Source organism: Grampus griseus, assembly GCF_964374135.1.
Source record: "Grampus griseus genome assembly, chromosome: 8".
Taxonomy (NCBI): domain Eukaryota; kingdom Metazoa; phylum Chordata; class Mammalia; order Artiodactyla; family Delphinidae; genus Grampus; species Grampus griseus.
The window spans coordinates 8286398-8309015 of NC_139002.1; the positions used below are offsets into that span (position 1 = coordinate 8286398).

The 22618-nt window shown below is 41.6% G+C and overlaps 1 protein-coding gene across 3 annotated transcripts in view; it reads right to left on the reverse strand.

The window, feature by feature from the left end:
• Positions 1-22574, reverse strand: part of FAM118B (family with sequence similarity 118 member B) — a 45913-nt gene extending 23339 nt beyond the window's left edge. For 2 of the 3 annotated variants that reach the window (XM_082659618.1, XM_082659616.1), the window contains exons 1-2: positions 22531-22574; positions 441-533 (exon numbers count right to left, since the gene is read on the reverse strand). In XM_082659618.1, coding sequence (XP_082515744.1) covers positions 441-526 — 86 coding nt within the window. In that variant the 5' untranslated portion in view covers positions 527-533; positions 22531-22574. Of the gene's footprint in view, positions 1-440; positions 534-1148; positions 1165-22530 lie in introns of those variants that run through there. The other variant, XM_082659617.1, reaches the window with a different exon arrangement.
• Positions 22575-22618: the final 44 nt, after the last annotated feature.

A 22618-nucleotide genomic window follows, 5' to 3' on the forward strand; every position in this document is an offset into this window, starting at 1 on the left:
ACACTAGGAGGCTGTGAGGAGAGTCTATGGTGTGTTTGGGGAGGGCAGCTGGGGATGGATGAGGGGAGGATTCAGGACAGCAAGTCTAATCCTTACCTTCCATAATTAGAAACAGGTAAAACCCAAAACTAAGAAACAGCAGTACACATGCAGTATTAAAAATCTGGATGTAAATATTAGAAGAAACAGACAAAGTTGAAAGTGATTACCTCGGAGGAGGAGGTGAGGCACTATGAGCCTTAAAGAACTGTCTTTTAAAATTATATACATTTCTGACCTTGATAAAAAACAGAAATTAAATGCAAAATAAAAACAATTTTTATATGAAGGCCAATATTAATTAGTGATGCCAACTGGGATGTAGGGTAAGTTCATTATTTTTCATTATCTACCATCAGTGGTGATTTCCTCTGTTCCTCGGATCCCCTTCCCTTGTTTACCTGGGCTTTTTGGTGGGAGGTGCGCCATCACTCAAGAGCTCCCAAATCTGGTCTATAGCCGAGGCCTGGCTCCCTGTAGAAGCCATCCAGTTTCTAAAAGAGATTAAACACCACGGACCACAATTAGATGTGTAAAGTATATCATTCAAAATAGCACATGCATTAAACAGTTTTAATAAGCTGTACATCCTAAAAAGTGTTCTAGAGGTATAACCGGCTTAACGGAAATTCATTAATTAATGTGTCCCAAATTTAAGGAATTAAATTCATCCAAAGGAAAGTAACCTCAAAATTATGACTTTGGAGCTCTATATTGTTATCCAAAGTATACAGATATATATAAGTTCTGAAGGCTTCCCCTCCCCCTCCAAAACCAAACAAAACCAACATCAACTCATGTCAATTGTTGGCCATCACTTTGTGGAGCCTAAGAAATACCTGCTATTCTCCCATGAGACAGGCTTGGGGAAGACTTTGAGGATAAAAATAACCCACGAGGATTTCCCTGGTGGCACAGCGGTTAAGAATCCGCCTGCCAATGCAGGGGACAGGGGTTCGATCCTGGCCCAGGAAGATGCCACATGCCGCGGAGCAACTAAGCCCGTGCACCACAACTACTGAGCCTGCGTGCCACAACTACTGAAGCCCCTGCACCTAGAGCCCGTGCTCCGCAACAAGAGAAGCCACCGCAATGAGAAGTTCACATACCGCAGCAAAGAGGAGATCCCACTCTCCGCAACTAGAGAAAGCCTGGGCACAGCAACAAAGACCCAAAGCAGCCAAAAATAAATCAAAAAAAAAAAAAAGATTTAAAATTAACCCACGGGTAAGTGTGCTAAATGCCCCCAATTATCCTTTACTTTCACCTAAAGAAATCACTGGCTCAAGAATAGAATAATCAATACTAATTTGCTGATTGTTGAACATCCCTTGTTGCTGGACAACTGTGTCCTCACGGGCAGTGAGGCATGACTCTCTAGCTAAACAAAGACTGGGTTCTGAGACACTATGAAGAATGGGAAAGGTATTACCAAGCAATTATATTCAGGTGATAACTAGACAAAGTGAAAGAATTATTGTGGATTAGAATAAGACCAATAAAGAGAAGTTTTAACTGCTCAAAAGTTTACTAAACTTGCTAAATATAAGGACTGTTCATTCTAAAATAGCAATACATTAAATATTGTCCCCCCCCAATAACCAGAAGACAATACATATTACCAGAGTTTTGGACTTTTTAAAAAAATTTATATTTATTTATTTATTGTTGGCTGTGTTAGGTCTTCGTTGCTGCGCGTGGGCTTTCTCTAGTTGTGGTGAGCGGGGGCTACTCTTCATTGCCGCGCGCGTACTTCTCATTGCGGTGGCTTCTCCTGTTGCGGAGCACGGGCTCTAGGTGTGCGGGCTTCCGTAGTTGTGGCACATGGGCTCAGTAATTGTGGCTCACGGGCTCTAGAGCACAGGCTCAGTATCTGTGGCGCACGGGCTTAGTTGCTCCGCGGTGGGTGGGATCTTCCTGGACCAGGACTCAAACCCGTGTCCCCCGCATTGGCAGGCAGATTCTTAACCACTGCACCACCAGGGAAGTCCCTGGATGTTTTATTACCTTACATTGTCAGTACTTAGAAACCAAACTACTAATAATTACTTGAAGCTTGCTGTTTTATCAGAAAGCTTTTTTCTTTCTTAAGACATTTTTAAAAGTTTGCTGAATTAGTTTTTCTGGTAAAGAGAAGGCTAATTTCCTCAACTCATATTCCATCACACATACTGGAATTCTTTGGTATCATAATCACTTGGAAAATAGGGATTACAAAATCCTAACAGTGAGTGAGGAAGTAGACCATCTTTCCAGTCATATCTTTGGTTCTGTTGGTGAGAAAGCTGGGGCTCAAGAGAAGACAGACAAACTACTTAACTCAATAAACCTTGCCCTACCTTCATAATCATCTGAGATGCTTGTTAAAAGTATATGTTCTTAAAGATAAAGTCTATTAGTTAATTTAAAAGATAGTATATGTTCCCAGGCTCTACTCCTAAATTACTGAACGAGAATCTCCACAATCTTCAGGGGATTCTTATGATGAGACAAACAGGGAATACCTAAAAGAAATGCAAACAATTTCCCCACAATCCAACGTTTTGCTAAATAAAGGATGCACACCACATGCCACACTCCCTTCTTTTACATGTACACATCACTTATTACAGTCTCACAGCTTCCCAGTTGCCAATACCAACAGTTAGGAGTTAACTGCCATTAAAATATTTCCATGAGGTTTTTATTTCTCTGAAGTCTACCTATGCTCTAGACTGGAGAAGTCGTGGCAGGAGTGGGAATTTCTACCACATATGCGACAACCCAGCAGTTTGGGGATGTTTTTTAAAAGAACACAATGAAAAGTGTTCATTATGCTCTTTCTTTAAATATGGCTCTATAAACCCATCTGCAATCTGGACAAACTACACTCATGTAGAAAACACTGTGTCTTGAGAAAGCTGAAAGTAAAACATAGAGAAAAGTTAATTTAATGTTCATTAAGTTTTGAAGATGGACATCTTCATAATCCAATGTTTAATTCAGCTACTAAACCAGAGTTTTAACTCTTATATAGCGCTTACCACGTGCCAAGCACTATTTACAAATATTAACTCATGTTATCCCCATAACCTTATGAAGTACTATTACTGCCCCATTTTAGTGATGAGAAAACTGAGGCACAGAAAAGCTGGGTACCATAATTCAAACCAAGGCGGTCTGCCTTCCAAGTTCATGCTCTTAATCGCACTATTACAACCTAAAAACATTCTCCAAGTATTAGCTTCTCAGCTTTTTTACCCCCCGTTTTTAATTTACAGTCCAAAACTATCAAAGAACGGCGCTCCCACATTCTAGAAAGCAGATTTACTTGAAATAATTGTGATGCTTCGTAGCGGCTACATGATTAGGTGCTTTGTTGATGCAATCACGGCAGCTGGCTAAATTCAGGAGCTGAATGAAGCCATTTTTTTCCGGTGATAAGCACTATTTGTCACGTACCTCCCACCACCAACAACCTACCAGAGCCCTAGATCGGTCCTATCATTTTCTCCTGGAAAGTATGCAAGGTCATTCTGCTGGATTCTCTTTTCTGACAGATGGTCAATTCTTAGTGTCAACACCTGAATACTAAGCTTTTTAATTTTTTTCGTTACAGAGCCAACTGTTATGAAGGTCCATTCCATCTACATAATATAAGAGAATTAAATATGGCCGACAACTCTTGACAAGTTGTTACTGGAATGTTCTCGGCCCTCTTAGGAACTGAGCGAGAAGTAATTCAATATGCCCACATTAAATCTGACCATACATTCATTCTGTTTTCTAACAGGATAACATCTTTTCTTCAGTCTAAAAGATGGCTCATATGATACAATCTTACATGTATACCTCAGTGACATCTAAGCATAAACCGTATCTTATTCCTTTTAAAGTGTTATTTCAGGAAAAGAAAAATGTATTTTACCCCATTGTTTACTCTAAACAATCTGCAGGTACTGCTAAAGAGGTTCTAAGCTAATTGCAAAAATCTTGCACAGAATTCCTAATATGCAGCAACTAGTTCACACATTAATTTCTTTATGTGATCACTATTTGAGTTTTCATTTTAGTGGGACTTAGCAGAGGTGGAAAAAGCTTTTCTGCCACAAGAAAACAAAGGCAATTACCTGTGCCAGTGTCTTCATTACCCCAATTACTGCTAATAAGCCACTGAGAAATCCTTTAAGGCCAACAGAGTTCAGCAAAATAAAAGTTAGACGTTCGGTAAATGCCAAGACAAGTAACCTCATTAACCATCTTTTTAAGGCCTAAGTCTTCATATCAGATAGGATACTTCTACTTTGAAATCTGTCAGCTTGGCAAGAAATAGAATGCTTATATCTGGTGGGTGAAAAAGAGAAAAATCAAGGCAAGTGTTCTAGGAAAAATCCATTAAGAAACACGGAAAAGATAAGAGAAAAAGGATTGGTTATATGCATGAAATTAAGATTGTATAAACTAGCAGTTGTAGATTTGAAAACATGAAAGAATTCCAGCTCCTCCTTTCACAACATCTTGGTGCTGGCGAAGATGGCAAAATCTAGCTGCTTTCTTCATGGAGGGATGAGAGTGGGGTCTCCCAGCCGCTCTCCTCACGCTGATCCGGGGGTCTCCCTGTGCTTCCAGTGTGTGGTCTTCAGCCCAAACAAACCACTGACATGCCAGAAGGAACACAGAATAATACACTTTCAGATATGGGTGGATGGAATAAAAAGGAGAGAAAAGTTCTAATGATGGCATTTTTGCCTGGAAATAAAAGATCTACAAATGACTAGCTTGCAAAGATGGTACATTCCTTGTTTTAAAAGATCAGTTGTATTTATAGCAAGCTTTCCCCTCTTCCATTAAAAATAATAATAAAATAAAACAGTGACTGAAATAGAGACTGGTTTATTTCTCTATCATAAACATAGAAAAGGGTTAACTTTGTTTTTTAAGGGAAAAGACAGTCATCCCCCGACTTGGAAGAAACCAAGCTCCTCTGATTGTGGCTTTTGGACTAATTTCAACACATCTGTTTTTTTAGCAACTATGGGAGAGGAAAGAAGAAAAAGATAGCCAGTGTAAGGTACTACAAAAGAGCACCGGACAAGCTTGTTGACAATGTAACAAATTAACTAAAATAGGTTACTAACGCAGTTGATGAATTCAGTTCTATAATGTAGATTGCAGCCTATCCTATTTGTTTTGTATAAAACAAAATTTCCATTTTCTTCCTTCTCATTCATACAAAGAAATGGAACTGATATATAAGAACTGTATCTAGATGTGCCAGGATGTGATCCCTCTGTGTACCCCAGTCTTGAAGTCTTTCCTCTACCTCTGGTTAACCTAGTTTGCTCCTACTTTTATCCCTAAATTGTATGTGCCTGACACCCTCTACCTTCTGTTAGATAAGATCTGTATCACACTCATCTCCTGAAAATTTGCTTTAATACAGTCACTGATAAAATGCCAGATTGCTACCACTTATTCTTGGTATTTCACCAGCAAACAATGACCTATCAATGAAAAATGTGAGAATGAACTCATAAGATATAGGGTTTCTGGAAAGACTTTAAGGATTGAGACGTATAATCACAAATTCCAGAAAGCCTTTCAACTCAAGTCCCAAAATAAACTACACTGGTATTCCAGGCTCAAGAGCTGAGATGTTGTTTATATCATTTATTTTCAATTATAAAACCAAAGTAACACAGCATGTACAGGGAACAAAAGTGTTTCAAGAAGGAGTAATGGAACATCCAAATTAAAATCTGCTTTGAATTAGAAGTTGGTGATGGAAGTTGATGATTTTACCATGCAAAGAATGATAACTAATAAATTCCTTTTTTGTCACTGCTTTCCCTCCTGTGAAGCTTCTGAGAAGCTTGTATCTGAGACAGTATATCCTGAAAACAATGACACATGTTGCTAAGGAAGGAGACTTTAAAAATATTTAATAAAAATATTTTCCATGGGGACTTCCCTGGTGGTGCAGTGGTTAAGAATCCTCCTGCCAATGCAGGGGACACAGGTTCAATCCCTGGTCCGGGAAGATCCCACATGCCGCAGAGCAACTAAGCCCGTGCGCCACAACTACTGAGCCTGAACTCTAGAGCCCGCGAGCCACAACTACTGAAGCCCTTGCACCTACAGCCCATGCTCCACAACAAGAGAAGCCACTGCAATGAGAAGCCTGAGCACTGCAACAAAGAGTAGCCCCCGCTCGCCTCAACTAGAGAAAGCCTGTGCGTAGCAACGCAGCCAAAAATACATAAATAAAATAAATTTATAAAAAAAAAGAAATATGGTCTTTATTAAAAAAATAATATTTTCCACGTATCAAGTAGTACGATGATACAAACAATTTCATCACAAGTAACCTAGGCAATTCATTAAAAATAAGATTAAATAAATCTTCAAGGGTAAGATTTTACATTCTAGCCAGTCCTTGAAAACTGAAGTCCCCTATTAAGACAGTGTGAATTATGAATGGCTGGACCCTCAACTGCTTGCTTCTCATGCCACCAAGAGGACACACAATGTGCCACATACAGACGTAGGTTCCTTCAAGTCCGGGCGAGCTCAGGCCATGTCACCATTATAGAGGATTTCTCTATGAGCTGAAATTTGACAAGTTGTAAAGAAGGGAAGACTTTCCTGTCATAATAAAAATTAAAATGTTTAGCAAGAATATCCCACCTAGTTTCCACTCCTTTTTACTTTCTTGAGGATTTCTGACTTAAACAGCACTGAGTTTGAAAAAATTTTTTTCAAGTTGCATTTTGACATGGAGCTTGGCAAATATTATGGTTAAAAACTTCAAGTGAACTGTGAACTGTCACACCGTGTGAGACATCTCAGAAGTCGATTGTGGCCATGTAATCCAAAACCCGTTCACAGTAAAACCAAGGACAGAATATAGGAAAGATACACAAAACAGACCTGTCTTCGCACAATATCTTTTTTTTTTTTTTTTGCGGTACGCGGGTCTCTCACAGCTGTGGCCTCTCCCGTTGCGGAGCACAGGCTCCGGACGCGCAGGCTCAGCGGCCATGGCTCACGGGCCCAGCCGCTCCGCGGCATGTGGGATCCTCCCAGACTGGGGCACGAACCCGTGTCCCCTGCATCGGCAGGCGGACTCCCAACCACTGCACCACCAGGGAAGCCCCGCACAATATCTTAAACTGACATAACGGATAAAAAAAGAACTGAATAGACACCCATCTTGGGTTCTTAATTATGTTTAAAACTCAATTATCAAAATACCCAGTAAAGAGGGATTTTGCAAAAAGCTTGCTGTGAGTGCATTCAATCTTTTCATTCTGTCATTCAACAGAGATTAAATGTCTATGAAGTGCTCGCTCCTGAACTTCCCACTCAGGATGGCAATGGAACTGGAGGTCTACAGAGGTCATGGCATTTCCTTTTAAAGAAAAAGAGGGCAGGGCTTCCCTGGTGGCACAGTGGTTGAGAGTCCGCCTGCCGATGCAGGGGACACGGGGAGCCGCTGGGCCCGTGAGCCATGGCCGCTGAGCCTGCGCGTCCGGAGCCTGTGCTCTGCAACGGGAGAGGCCACAGCAGTGAGAGGCCCGCGTGCTGCAAAAAAAAAAAAAAAAAAAGAAAAAGAGGGCAGACCATTACCTTTTGGGGTGATGCTTATGCAGTCCTATCTAAAGGAAGGAGAAAAAAGGCCTTGCAAATTTTTCTAGGGCCCGTCTAACTCAGTTATATTAACCTGTACCATTTTCCTTTTTTACTGTGAGATGAATGTAGAATGTTTTGTTTCAGAAAGTCAAAGACGTGTGCTTCTCAGCATTTTCTTTAGTGATCATACCTCATATTTAACCTCATGGGAAACTAAACTCAAAACAATAAACAGCAATTTCGCAGGGAGGACTCAAGTATGAAACAACCATGACAAATTGGGAAAGGAATCAGTAAGAAAGAAGTTTAAGAAACCACAAAAGGATACTCTGAAAAATAAAATTCAGAAACATGGGAAAAGATCAGTTATGGGCAAGTACGGCAGAACACCTCCCTGGATAAACTAAGCCTGGTCCTTTATAAAGAATACTGTATATGCAAAACAAAGATGATACTGAATATACACACCAACACAATACACTTGACATGCGTGCAACTGTGGCAGCATTCTTCTATATTAGTATTGATCACATAACCTGCACCCCAACCCCGCCCAAGTACAAACGCCCCTCCCTGTCTCCTGCCTCCTGTCTGTAGAGAAGTTGAAGTCTCCCAGGCCTCTGAGTCACAAAGGAGCAGGCTCAAGCAGCTAAGGATCAGGACAATAGAGTTACAGACTCAGTGTCTGATGCATGTTCCTGAGTGGTTTTACAGATACCGTAACTGCCACCTGAGGGGAAAGGCTGACTGCATGATGACCAGACTGCAGTTGTGACAAACCACTCCATCTTGAGCAGTACGGAATCTACGGCTAGCACAGCGCCAAGAACTGACCTTAAGAGAATGGGATTAACACTACTGCTGAAAATAATCTGCATCTTTGTGGGCATCAAAATAATTGTAGCTTGTTCTGCCCCTGTATGGAAACGGACAACTACAACTGTGAGAAAAGAGATGCTACAGACCCATGTCAACATCTTCCACTCTAAGAATACGACACCCTACGTCAGCAGGAAGAAGTTACAGAAGACAGACCTTTGCCCATGATCCCACAGAAATGGAATGATGTTCTGACAAGTGGGGATTTGTAAGCAGCATTTGGAAGGAAAGAGCTCTCTGCAAGAGGCCTCTTTGCCTTGTCACTAACCTTAAACCAGCCCCCAGCGTCCCCCACTCCCCCCACCCCAGCTCTGCTCATCTCCAGCCCTAGTACACCTTTCAGATCTTTTGACCACGTGATACCTTGCCTAATCCTAGTCTGTTGGTTCTTTCCATAGATCAAAGGAGTAGAAATGAAGAATAAGTAACAGATAACCAGATCTCTTCCCCAGCTTCCCCTTCAGTAATCCGGCGAACAAACTGTGAACACGATAGCATCTAAAGAAAAATCAAGGGAATTCCCTGGCAGTCCAGTGGTTAGGACTCGGCGCTTTCACCACCGTGGCCCAGGTTCAATCCCTGGTGGGGGAATAAGATTCCCACACGCTGCACAGCTGGGCAGGGGGGATCATCACAAGACATCAGCAAGCCTGCACACAGTGGGATGTCGATCACTGTGACCCGCTACGTGAATGACTGACTGGGATTACTTCCCTTTTTCCCTTTAAAAACTTTCACAGCCAATCAGAATCTTTGGAGATGGTTTTGGGGGGACACTGAGTCCACCACCTCTGCAGATTGCAGGCATTCTATAATTAAAAGCAACTTTCCTTTCTACCAACATTTCTCTCTCTCTTAATTGGTTTCTAAGTGGCCAGCAGCCAGACCTGATTTGGTAACAGGACCTTATGAAAGTAGTGTGCCTGATTTAGGTCACAAACTTAAGAAACACATGGAAAATCTCACTAAGTCAAAGAACAGAAAATATAGATCACCAAATGAAAATGTTAAAAAAGGATTTGGAGCAACTGAGCTTGAAAGAAATAAGGGAGGTGACCAAACCTACTCTTACAGGGCAGCTTCTCCCAGACTCAGCCCAATCTTCACCCCCATCACTGCCCCTCTTGGAGATACGTGCATTTGGCACCTTTGCCATCCTTTGCTGTAAAACAAAGCCTTTGGCTTTTAACCTGAGATCTCTAAATTGGAAAGGTAAATTTTCAGCTTTTACTAAATGCTAGGTCATATGAGCTTGTGATCTATCATCAGTTTCTCATTCACAGAAAAAGAGATTTTTTGCTTGTTTGTTTAGTTGCCCTTTGAAATGAATTTAAGAAACTTTCGTGTTACTTTGGAATTACCTAAATCAAGTTAAGACATGAGTCGGGGTATTTATAGATTACCACCTGCAGAGCATTCACAGAATGAAAATTCTTTCCCTAATTTATTCACTTATTTTGGCTTATGAACTTCTGAATTTGACTGAGAAGTCTGTTCCTAAAAGGCTGAGGAACTCCCTCCCTCCCTCTAGACCTGCTGGCTTCTTTACTGTTCCTCAAACAGGCCTGGAGCACTCTGGCCTTGGGGCCTTTCTTTGTATGACTGTTCCTTCTGCTGGATCTTCACCACCTCCCCCCCCCACCCCGCCCCCTGCAAATCCGCACAAGTTTCCAATCCTTTGCTCAAGTCAGACCTTCTCAATGATGCTACCCTGACCACCGTATCTGAAGCTGCAGGCTCCTCACTCACTGCATCAACTGCTCTACTTTTAATTTCATAGCACATACCACCCCCAGTATACTAGTTATATTTATTAGTAGTAAAATAAAGATATTAATTATGCTTATTATTTGCCATCTGCCTCCTCCCACTGGAATATAAACTCCTCAAAGGTAGGGATCTTTGTTTAGTTCACAATGCAGCCCGAGATGCTAAACGGTGCCTGGCACAGAGTAGGCACGCAAATACTTACTGAAATGAAGTAACTGAAATCTAAGATGTTGCTCATGATCAGAATTACAAGAAAGAAATTTATCGTGCAACAGAGAATGCATTTCTAATTAAAAGAAACACCCTGTGACTGCTTTTAATGCAACTAGGACCATAAAAGGCCATTTCTTTTTAAAATGGAACAAATGGGAAAAGACAAATTCCTGTGAAAATTGCGTGCACAGTAAATCAACATTCAGGCTATCACTTTTCAGATACACCAACAGTCACAACAGGGAGTGAAGGTAATCTGATTCCAGCAGGCAGAAGAAGGATTTCAGACTTAAAAGTTTTAAGACTATCCCTCTGACACTAAATGAAAAATTTTAGACGTAAATCATTTTATTTTTATAACTCAAGTTTCTGATATCTAAGATGTAAACTGATGTAGATTCTTAACGCAGGAACTCTTTCTGGCAAACAACTCAAAGACCTTAGTATTTAGGGCTAAGAAATCGGTTTCTTTTATTTAATATATTAAATCTATCCTAAGTGTTTTACAACTAGAGAGGACGAAAGTCTTTTGTAGCAGCAAAAGGGATTTCAAAACACAAATTGGATCAAGTCATGGTTTAAAATCACTCAAAGGCTTCTCTGGGTTTAATAATACAAAACTCCTCATCCTGCCTGCAAGACCTGGCCCGGCCTCTCCAGTCCTCTTGGCAACATCCCTTCCAGCCCTCAGCCTCACCCACACAGAACACATCACACACCTTCCCGGCTCACACAGTCTTTGCTTAGAGCGCTATACTCTGCCAGTGAAACAGGAGGGAAAGGGGCAGGCACAGCCTTTGAAAGAATAACATAGCCTGAGGACATGACATAAACTGATTAGAACGAAATGGGTCCAAGATGGCAGACAAGTCAACTTCCACTAGACCTTGAGCCTCAGTATACACTCACTGTAACACATCAGCAAGCTAAATGACACACCCACAGGCGCCACGACAGTTCCAAGGATCCATAAGGATCAAAAAGTGGGCGGTGGCCCCATTCCTGGAAATCCCCGCCCCTTTCCTAAATAGCTGGAATACTCCTCCCACTCATTAGTCTATGAAATCACCCACCCCTATAAAAACTGACAGCCCCATACCCCGGTGCCTTTCTCACCTTCTGAGATGGCCCACACTCTGTGTAGTGTGTTTCTCTCTAAATAAACCCACTACTTACCTATCACTTTCTCTCTCACTGAATTCTTTCTGCAATGAGACATCAAGAACCTGAACTTCAGTAAGTCCTGAAAGCAGGTGTGTGATCTCAGTTGGAAGACTGTGGGTTTTGGCTGGGTTCAGTCCCAATCAGGATTTAGGCTGGGTTCAAGTCTCAGCATGTGGGTTCAAGTTCCTATCTGAGTTTTACACAGTTTAAAAGCTACATGCAGCGAATTCTCAGTCCCCTGAGTTCTTCCTCTGGCCTGGCATGATTATATTCTGTATATGCTGGTAGAGTTTCAAATGACTGGAACTGTACTAGCCACAGCAAATCCACTGCTTTGCAGTCACAAGCTGTTGAATTTTCATGTTAAAATACCTGTTAAATGCCAGGCATTGGGCTAAAAGTGATACTATTACCGCATCCAGTTCACCTCCAACAAACACCATGTAGTGTTTACAGTGAGCCAGGCACTTTTCTGCGCTTTACAACGTTCACTCCTCTATGAAGCAGACACCATCACCATCACATGTCACAGATATCACAGATAACGGAGGCACAGAGACATTAAGTAACTCGCTAGCGGTCAGATGGCTATTTATTACACAGTAGATACAGGATGCTGATGCCAGAGCCCACGTTGTAGAGACACAACTCAATACTGTCTCACCAAAGATGACTAACGTCATACCCTTAAGGGCCAAACCCCTGAAAAGTCTCCATCTTTTAGGGGCAACGGAACTGTAAACATATACTTACCAATATGGCAAAATTCAATGAAATAGTTGAGACTTATTTTCCTTTACCTCTTGGAAGCATCTGACACTTAATTCCATTCTCATCTCCCCTGGACACTGTGTTTTCCTGGCCTTCCTCCCAACCCTTCTTCCTCTGCCCATTCCCTGAATGTGGACTGTCTTCATGGCACCATCTGAGGCTCTCCAGTTTAACCACTTTACCTACTCCCTACTCTCCCTACCCCACTTACTCCGATGGTTTGGCCTCCAACGAGGCCAACTAAATGCTAATGACTCCCAAATTTGTATCTTCAGCTCAGATCTCTCCTGTGTTTCAGACCCATGAGATACCTACTCAGAAGTTTCATTACAGCCCTTCAAAACTCAAACATACTTTTAGACAGTCCTATTTCAAACTTAAAGATCAAAACACAGTTCAAAAACCTGCTCCTAATCATGTGTTGGAGGTCTCTGAATGGCAGAAATAATCTCTGGGAGATAGGATTACAGGTGATTATTTCCTTCTTTCTGTCTCAAGCACTAACACAAGTATTTATTGATTTTGAAAGAACTGTCATCTACTTTAGGAAAGTTCTTGCAAGTACCTTCCCTGGATCAATCTCAGTAATCCCTTAAGAACAAGAGAATGACGGGCCAGTGGGAGCGTAGGAAAGTGGCTAAGCTTGTACCTGTAAACTAGCTGATATTCCGTTCAGGGTATTTGGACTTCTTCCTAATAAAAAATTAACTGAAAAATATTCTCTTTGATCTGTAAATGAACTGAGGAATGAAAGCACTGTTTAGACCTGAAACAAGAATCTGAAAGCTCCAAAAAGAGGTTATTATCTGCCACAGAGGCCCACCAGAGCTAGAAAGACTAGGCTGATAGAAGAAACACCTTTAAAAGCATTGCTTTGCAGAGCAGGCAGCAACAGTCTTAAAAAGTGGTCAGTGAAAATAATTAAGGAAAAAAGATAGATGAGAGAAAAACAGGTTAGGGAGACCTAAAAACATACTTTAATAAAGAGTGAAGGAGGTCAATGCAAGACTGAGGAGTCACAGGGAGAGACAAGAGGGCTGGATGGCCTGGGCCCCGAGGTGGGGACAATGCATGGGGGCGGAGGGAGTGGGGGAAGGCACTTCTGTTTTCTGAGAAAACGAACAGGTTGCATGTAGGCACCCGGGAATAAGTTTAGGGTACAGCGAAGTAGAAAGAACAAGCGATCCCATTTGGTTCTGTGAAGAAAAGCAGCTTTCAGGAGGAACTCTTGGAGCAAGTGTAAGCATCCTGGTTTCATGCTGACATCAATTCAAAAAACTGTATTCTTAAGAGTTTGCCCCTGCTTTTACACCACACGTTTTCTTATACGTAAATCCCCTTCGGGTTTTTTTTTTTTCCTAACTTTTCTTCCTTCATTTACCTTAGTGTCTTAGTAAAATTAACTTTTTAAAATACTAAGTACTTGTGGATTCACCCAAAGAGCAGCAGAGCATGTTTCTAGAGCAGAAGAAAGAGAGAAGCAGTGCATTTCTAGTGACTGAGGCCAGTGGGCGAGTTGGGGTGATGGAACCGGAAGTGAGCAGAGGGCTGGACCCTCCAGGTCCCCGTGGACATGCCTTAGTGGGGTCTAGAGAGCTGTGGTGAAACGCTAAGTTCTTATCACATTCATTCTGGCAACAGATCTCAAACCTGCTCCAATGTGGAGAGCAGGAAACTGAAAACTATAATGGGCTCTCATTAAAGCTGTCATATCCATATGACAAGAATGGATATTATGAAAAATGATCAAAGGAAAAGAAAAGATCGGGAGAAAAATCACAGGAATCATAGAAGAAAATGTCCCCGGATTGAAGGACATGAATTTCCAGAATGAAAGGGTCCACGGAGCACTCGGAATAGTCAATGATGAATACCTGCACCAGGGCACATCATCGTGAAACTCCAGACCACCAGGGATAGAGAGAGTATCTTCAAACTTCCAGTGAGGGAGAGAAGAGAAACCAAACCAACAAAGCAAGGTTTCGTAGAAAAGGTGTGAACCACCACACCTCCAGGGCACTTACAGATACCGGGAAGTACAACGAGGCCTTCAAAACTCTGAGGGAAAATTATTTCTAACCTGGGACTCGATTACACTTCCAAACTATCAAACAAGTTTGTGGGCAAAATAAAGTCTTTCAGATACTTCTTAGGATGTAAGATGTGAGCCAAGAAATGGGACGGCATGGGGGCCAGCCCAGGAGGAGAGTAAAGGTCAGTTCCTGCATGATACTGACAGGAAGCAGCAAAGGGAGGAGGAAGGTGATGCAGGGCTCCAATAAAAAATGGAAGTGATACATTTGAGCCCACAGATAATGTTACTGCTATGAATGTGATTAATACATTAGTGCATTTGGAAAAAAATTAACATAGGTAAGTGAAATAACCAGGCAAAGGTGAGCCTACACACATGGAACGGCAACGCAGGATCACCTGGCTCAACCAACGGTGGACGACATTGGGCAGAGGTATAAATACAGGAGTGTCTGCTGGGTGGGAGGGAGGGAGGGAGACTGATTCCTGGGCCCTAACTCAGCATTCACGGAATCAAAATTTCTAGAGGAGTGATCTGTAGCTTTAAAAGTACCTCAGGTGATTCTTATCATCAAGCAAGTTGGGGAAATGCTGACTAGTACTTTGGGGTCAGTAAACTCAGAGTGGATTTGGTTTTCTGAGTCCGTTAACAGTGCAGCTCTCTTTATAACAGCTAGTGTAAGTCATTTTCATTAAACCAACAATATCATTAGAGCAAACACAGCATATTCCAATCACTAACAATTAATACACACATACACACACACACACACCCAATCCACATCTTTTTATATGGTCAATTAATCTATGACAAAGAAGGTAAGAATACACAATGGGGAAAAGACAGTCTTGTCAATAAATGTGTGGGGAAAACTGGACCGCTACCTGCAAAAGACTGAAAGTGGGCCACTTTCTTACGCCATATACAAAAATAAACTCAAAATGGATTAAAGAGTTAAATGTAAGACCTGAAACCAAAAGCTCCTAGAAGAAAACATAGGCAGTGCACTCTTTTGGTCTTAGCAATTTATTTTGGATCTGTCTCCTCAGGCAAGGGAAACAAAAGCAAAATAAACAAATGGAACTACAGTACATCAAACTAAAAACAGCCTTTGCACAGTGAAGGAAACTATCAACAAAACAAAAGGCAGCCTATGAACAGGAGAAGACATTTGCAAACAACATCAGGTAAGGGGTTAATACCCAAAATATACAAAGAATTCATACAACACAACGTCAAAAAAACCCAAACAACCTGATTAAAAAATGGGCAAAGGACCTGAATAGACATTCTTCCAAGAAGATATACAAATGGACAACAGGCACATGAAAAGATGCTCAACATCACTAATCATCAGGGAAATGTAAATCAAAACCACAATGATATTCCATCTCACACCTGTCAGAACGGCTATCATCAAAAAGACAAGAAGTAGCAAGTGTCTTTATGGTGAGAATGAGAGAAAAGGGAACTCTCGTGCACTGTTGGTAGGATTGTAGACTGGTGCATCTATTATTACAGAATATTGTACAGAGGTTCCTCAAAAAATTAAAAACAGAATTGCCATATGATCCAGTGATTTCACTTCTGGGTATTTACCCAAAGAAAAAACACGAATTCGAAAAGACACATGCACACCAGTGTTCACTGCAGCATTATTTACAATAGCCAAAATATGGAAGCAAACTAAGTGTCCACCGATAGATGAATGGATAAAGAAGATACACACACATACACACACACACACACACACACAGAGGAATATTACTCAGCCATAACAAAAAATAAATCATGCCACTTATGATAACATGGATGGATCTAGAGAGTATTATGCTAAGTAAATAAATCAGAGAAAGACAAATACCATATGATCTCACTTACATGTGCAATCTAAAAAAACAAAACAAAATGAAAACAGACTCACAGATACAGAGAACAGGTGGTTGCCAGAGGGGAAGGGGGCTGGAGGTGGGGGAGAAATAGGTGGAGGTGGGGGAGAAATAGGTGAAGGGTACGAAGAGGTACAAACATCCAGTTATAAAATAAATAAGCCACAGGGATGTAACATACAGCATAAGGAATATGGTCAATAATATTCTAATAACTTTGTATGGGGACAGATGGGTAACTAGACTTAACGCAGTGATCATTTCATAAAGTATGCAAATATCAAATCACCATGTTAGCACACCTGAAACTAACATACCACGGTATGCAAACTATATTTCAATTTTAAAAAGCCACATCTTTAACTTACTGATGAAATTTTCAAATGCTACAGAAAATAGGTTTATTCAACTTAACCAACTATCTGTTGCAAAGACCTTCTTGAATTTCTCTAGGGATCCTCATATCCTCTTTTATCAACATGGCTGAATAATCCCTCAATTTTCCATTGTCCATGTTCTGGAAACAGTTTCTAGGTTCACCCTTCCAGTGTATATTCCTTTTCCCATAAGATACTTGGTCATCTTCATTTATATAAATGCTACAAAATACATAGCTCTTTAAGATGTTGAAAATGCTCCAATGTAACATTCTTGTTTTATAATCATAAAATGCTGACTAATAATGTGAGTACCTACTACACAGTAGGAACCAGATACACTTATCTTGCTGCTCATCACAACAATCTTATCAGGTAGGTATTATTGGTTCCACTGCACATATGAAGAAACTGAGGCTGAGAAGATTAAATGCTTGTGAATAACAAAGCATGATGCAAATCCCAGTCTGTTTTTGAAGCTCATGCTGTTTCTAAAATACTCATTTCCTGCAAGCACTGGAATTTCAGCGGTCAACAGGTTGTTTACTCCACCCCCCTTTTTGGACGAGAAATTTAGGGTACAAAACTTTGAAGTGATTCCCCTAAATGGCAGAATGAAACCAAATTCCATAGCTCTTGACTCTTACTCTATTTTTACTCCACAAATCTATGCACTGATGCTATACTAGGTGCTGGACAGGGCTAGTATTTATTGAGCATTAACTACGTATGGGGCTCTACAGGGCTTTAACCAGCATTAACTCACTCGATCCTCATGGTGGTCTTAGGGTAGACATTCTTCCCATTTTACAGGATAAAAAAAACTAAAGTGAGAGAGATTAAGTAACTTGCACAAGGTCACACAGCTAGCAAGTGGCAGAGCTGGATCTGAAACCCAGCCTACATGACTCTGAAGTGCAAGCTCTTAGCATCTCCAAGGTTTACAGTCCACATTATCTCTTCTGAATGCCCATATGGTTTTAGTCTAATTAAAAGTGTACACATGATGTGTGGACCCTTCTTTCAACCTGATAATTCAAACAAATGAAGTGTTAGAAAGTGAGACCAACAGGAAAATCTGTACACTGACTGGTTGCTTGGTGATACCAAGGAATATATTTTTTAAGGTGTGATGATGGTATTGAGGTTACGTTGAAAACTAGTTCTTATCTTTGACAGATACATACTGAAGTGTTTACAGATGAAACGATTATTTCTGGGATTTGATTCAAAACCATTTGGGAGTTTGGGCCAAGACTGGCCCTGTGTTGGCTGGATGTATCAGAAGCTGGCTCATGGGTACATGGGGTTTATTAGAGTTTTCTCTATCATGTAAACGTTTGAAAATTTCCACAATTCAGAAAGAATGCACAAAAAAAGAGAAAAAGATGAGAAAAACCATGTTATTTTAACAGTATTTGGGAAACAGAAATATGAATAATTTTCCCCCACTCTACTTTTTGTATTTTCACATTTTCTATATTACTTTTATAATGGAAAACATAAAATAAGCTACTTAAAGAAATTCCCCCCCCCCAGAAAAAAGAAATTCCCTATCTTCTAAAAATAGGCAGAGCAAGTCTGCCCATAATCTAATGAGGTTAAAGCATCATGACGAAAGCATTTCCCAGCCCTTTATCAGTTAACTACCATTCACACACTTTAAAAAAAGGCCACTTTTTAAGGACAAGTATGGTCTTTAAATATTAAACTAGCCAAGAGCATAAAGGTACATAAGGGCAAAACAGATTAGACACAGACTTAAGAAAAACAATTATGGTAACTAGACTTGTGGCGGTGATCACTTTGTAGTGTGTATAAATGTTGAATTATAATGCTGTACAACTGAAACTTAAATAATAATAATTTAAAAAAGAAATTAACCCCCCAAACCAGATATGGTCAGGTAAAAATGGGTTACATTTCAAGGGATAATTAATATATAACATGCTTTGGTTTAAAAAAAAAAAAAAAAGACTAACTAGTGATACAGTTCGTCTTGATAGTTAGGCAGAGTTTGGGACAAAGACTTTGAATGTGTAATGCTGACCTTTCTAATGGTCACATGGACCACAGGACAGGGATCCCCTCGCCAGTGTATGGCCAGGTGGGGATGGGACAGCCACAGATCACAGGCCAGCTGTCTTCTGTGGGTCGCCGCCAGTTTTCCTCAGTGACACAACAATAATTTCCATGTGTGTCACAGTATGAAAAAAGTTTGGGAAGCAGTGTTAAAGCTAGACCTGCCCTGACATTGCTCAAAAGCTGAAAAAAAGTGAAACAAGGGGCAACAGTACAATGGAATCTCTTTGAAATGCTGGCATGGAAAAAAGAATGAACACACATGGTATAGGTCAATACCATTGTTTTCTAATTTTTTTTCTATCTGCACTCCTTTCCACAACCCACCTAGGAAATCTGAAGGTGTATTCCAGCAGCACTCAATGAAGTAACCTCCAAACATAAATGTTAGCTCAGTGGCATAAGGTTAAATTGTGGGGACAGGATTAAAATCCTGGTTCTCTGTGCCAATGCTAAATGTACTCAAGGTAAGTCTGAAATAAATTCCACTTGTTAAGAAAGAGAAGCACTTAAGCGTCAGTGGAAAATCTTGATAGAAGCTTAGAGCTAGTAAGGATCTTCTTTTAAAAGACAAATAACTGAAGCCCAAATTACTCGCTCAAGTTCACAAGCAGCTGAACTGGGACCAGTCCCCAGATCTCCCAGCTGCCAGACAACTGCTCTTTCCAGGGCACCTCCAGAGAACTGCTAATTGCTTCTTTGAATCTCTCTAAAACCATAAAACAATATCCAAGTACTTCCTGCTCCTCAGGGAAACTGAATCGCTGGTTAATCTGCAACTAGCAAATCGCTGTTCAAGGAACCAGAATTTAACCTCATGCCACTAATTAACCTTAAATTTGGGATATTTAGACACAAGTTCTTTTATTAGTCCCTGTTTGTATTTATGAAATAACAAGAAGGCTTTGTTGTTCTTGCACAGGTTAGAAAATATCCTTAAAAACAAATTATCAAGTTCTTCTTTATATGGTTATGGGGGGCACATATTATGATATATCAAGATCTAGGAAGATAAGCCACGTTCATACTCTGTAAGAATGAAGACACCACTAATAGAATTTCCCTCCTTATACTGAGAAAACAGTCCAGATAAGAAGAGCCCCCAACCAAAAAGAGAATATGAGATTAGTGCAGAAGTGGAAAAATGCACTATCTAAAACAGGATTACCTGAATGAGGAAGAGAAAGGAGGTAATATATATCTTTACATAAATTCTTGTGTACTGAGAGCAACTCTATTTCAAATCAACAAGTGGCCAGACTCAAAGGATAAACATTAAGGAACCAAACTTCTGTACCCACATTGGCTAAAGCTGTACTGTGATACCAAGCAAACAAAAACTCTGAATTCTTCAAATTTCTCTTACAAAGTTTCAACAAGAAAAACCTAAAAGTTCCTTCTCCAGAAAAAAAGAGACCAGTGTTTTTATGCCTAGGCACTATAGTGTGTGCCTTGCGTTAACCTGAAACCCAAGAACACAAGCTCTGTGTCACTGACAATGACATCTGAGTTGGTTCTTCATTTTGTTTCCTGCCACAGAAGGCCAATTCTGCAGGAACAGGGGTCACTTCTTGAATACCATTAAGGACAGGTTAAGGCAGAAAAAGGCTCCCCAGCCCCCCCCAAAACCATAAAAGTCCTACACCTAAAACAGGCTTGTAATTAATGTAACGATACGAATTTAAGTCCTGATGTCCAAATTTCAGAGTCCCTGGAAAGGAGTCTTCACATACTTATGTAACACGTGATGTGCGACTGCTTAGTGAAATTAGAACCTGGGTCTGGGACATTATCAGTAAAAGGTAGTAATTCTCAACTTCTCTAGATCTGTGTCTTTCCTGGGAATTTGCAGGGGGAAAAAACAGTAGGAGAGAAGCTGTTTCTCAATCTCCCTTCGAATTCTTCACGTTTATACCCCGATCACCTCTCTTATTACAGAAACATACACAGGTCTTCTTTCCCCCTCTTTACAAATACATGTACTCCTACCTCCAATCTTTAGGTCAAAAATGGACAGAAATTAGATAATTCAAAATGTTCAGACACACCTAACCCATGCCTCTGACGCACTTCAGCCAGCCAAGGGATATTTGTGAATTTACTCTGTACCAGATGCGGGGGATAAAAAAAATGAATGAGTCCTTAAGGCGCTCACAGTTCAACAGCAGCTGTCAATAGTACCTCTTGACCTGTACAGCTCAAAACCAATTCACACTCAAAAGGACAGTACAGTGTAGGGAAAAAGACCAGTGAACGGGGCTTCCCTGGTGGCGCAGTGGTTGAGAGTCCACCCGCCGATGCAGGGGACACGGGTTCATGCCCCGGTCCGGGAAGATCCCACATGCCGTGGAGCGGCTGGGCCCGTGAGCCATGGCCACTGAGCCTGCGTGTCTGGACCCTGTGCTCCGCAACGGGAGAGGCCACAGCAGTGAGAGGCCCGCGTACCCCCCCCCCAAAAAAAAAAAAACAAAAACCAGGGAACGAAGCACAGCCTTTCTACTGAGCACTCAGATTGCAGCTTCCTAGCTGATTTCCCAGTTATCAAAGCCCTCTCCTTTTCAATCTGTCCTGCATTCAAATGCCAGATTCATTTCCAGAATTCCACTTTCAAGGAGTCTCTCTCCTGCTCTAGCATCTTCAAAGACTCCTCCCTACTTACCACATCTAGTTCAAACCCTTCTTCCAGTTAAAGTCTTCTGTAGGCTAGCTCCACTTACCTGTTCAACTTTATCTCATGCTCTACAGGGCTCCCTTCTGCCAATCCCTTTTAGAGGGGTAGGACGCAAACTTAATTCCACTACCTCCTCTAACTCCTCAGGCAGCCTTCATCCTAAGCAGTCTTAAAAACCGTTTCCTCTATCGTCAGCACAGATCCGTTAATTTCCTGAGATCTCGTCAGGGCTCGGCATCAGCTTTCTTCTTCATAAATGGCAGGTCTGTTCCCAGGTTCTTTTAACATTACTATCCCAACCAGATGTTCCTCTTCCTTGCCACCCCTTAGTGAAGTCCCAGGGTCTTGACTTAGTGAAGTCCCTGGCAGTTTGGGCATGGGAGTCCCAACACTGCACCTTGTAAGAGAAGGAGAGGGTCTGGAGCAAGTTACAAACCAGGGATGGAGAAAACGAAGGAAGTGGAAAAGGGAAGGGAAGATTCCTGCTCTGTACTTTGTCTTTTCTTTGGAAGCTGTGGGGGGAGGGACGGGGGAGACGCCACGAAATGAATTCTTGAAGAAGGCAGAAGAAACTCAAGATGCTCCCTAGGAAGAAAATATGGACCCGTGGATAACGGAAGGGCTCCCCATCACCCCTGGGAGAGAAGGACTAGTTACAACGTGAAACAAAGAGGTTGGGAATCAGGAGATGAGGGGTGGAGAGGCTTCAGAGATCCCGCGTCTCCGAAGGTCGAGCGGTAAGGAAAAAAAAAAGGACGCGAGGCGTCCCTCGAGGGATTGGCCGAGCACCCGGGACGTGGCTGCCAAAACGGACGAGGTGGGCGCCTCAGACGGCTCTGGGGCGAGTGTTCATGGGGCACGCTTCTCCCGGGGGCGGGGAGGCGGTTTTGAGTGGGGTCGTCTCTTAAAGGGAGAAACGGTTTCCCAAGATAGGGACCTCCGAGAACGGAAGCGCTGGGGACGCGGAAACGTTAAAGCATTGAGGCACCGGCATTTCCCAGCCCCAACCCGGCTTCTCCACACACTCACCGCGTCTCCTCCGAACACAACCGCTCCAGTTGCAGCTACCGGCCAACGCAGCCGCACTTAGCGCGCCTCGCCCCCACGTGACTCGCCC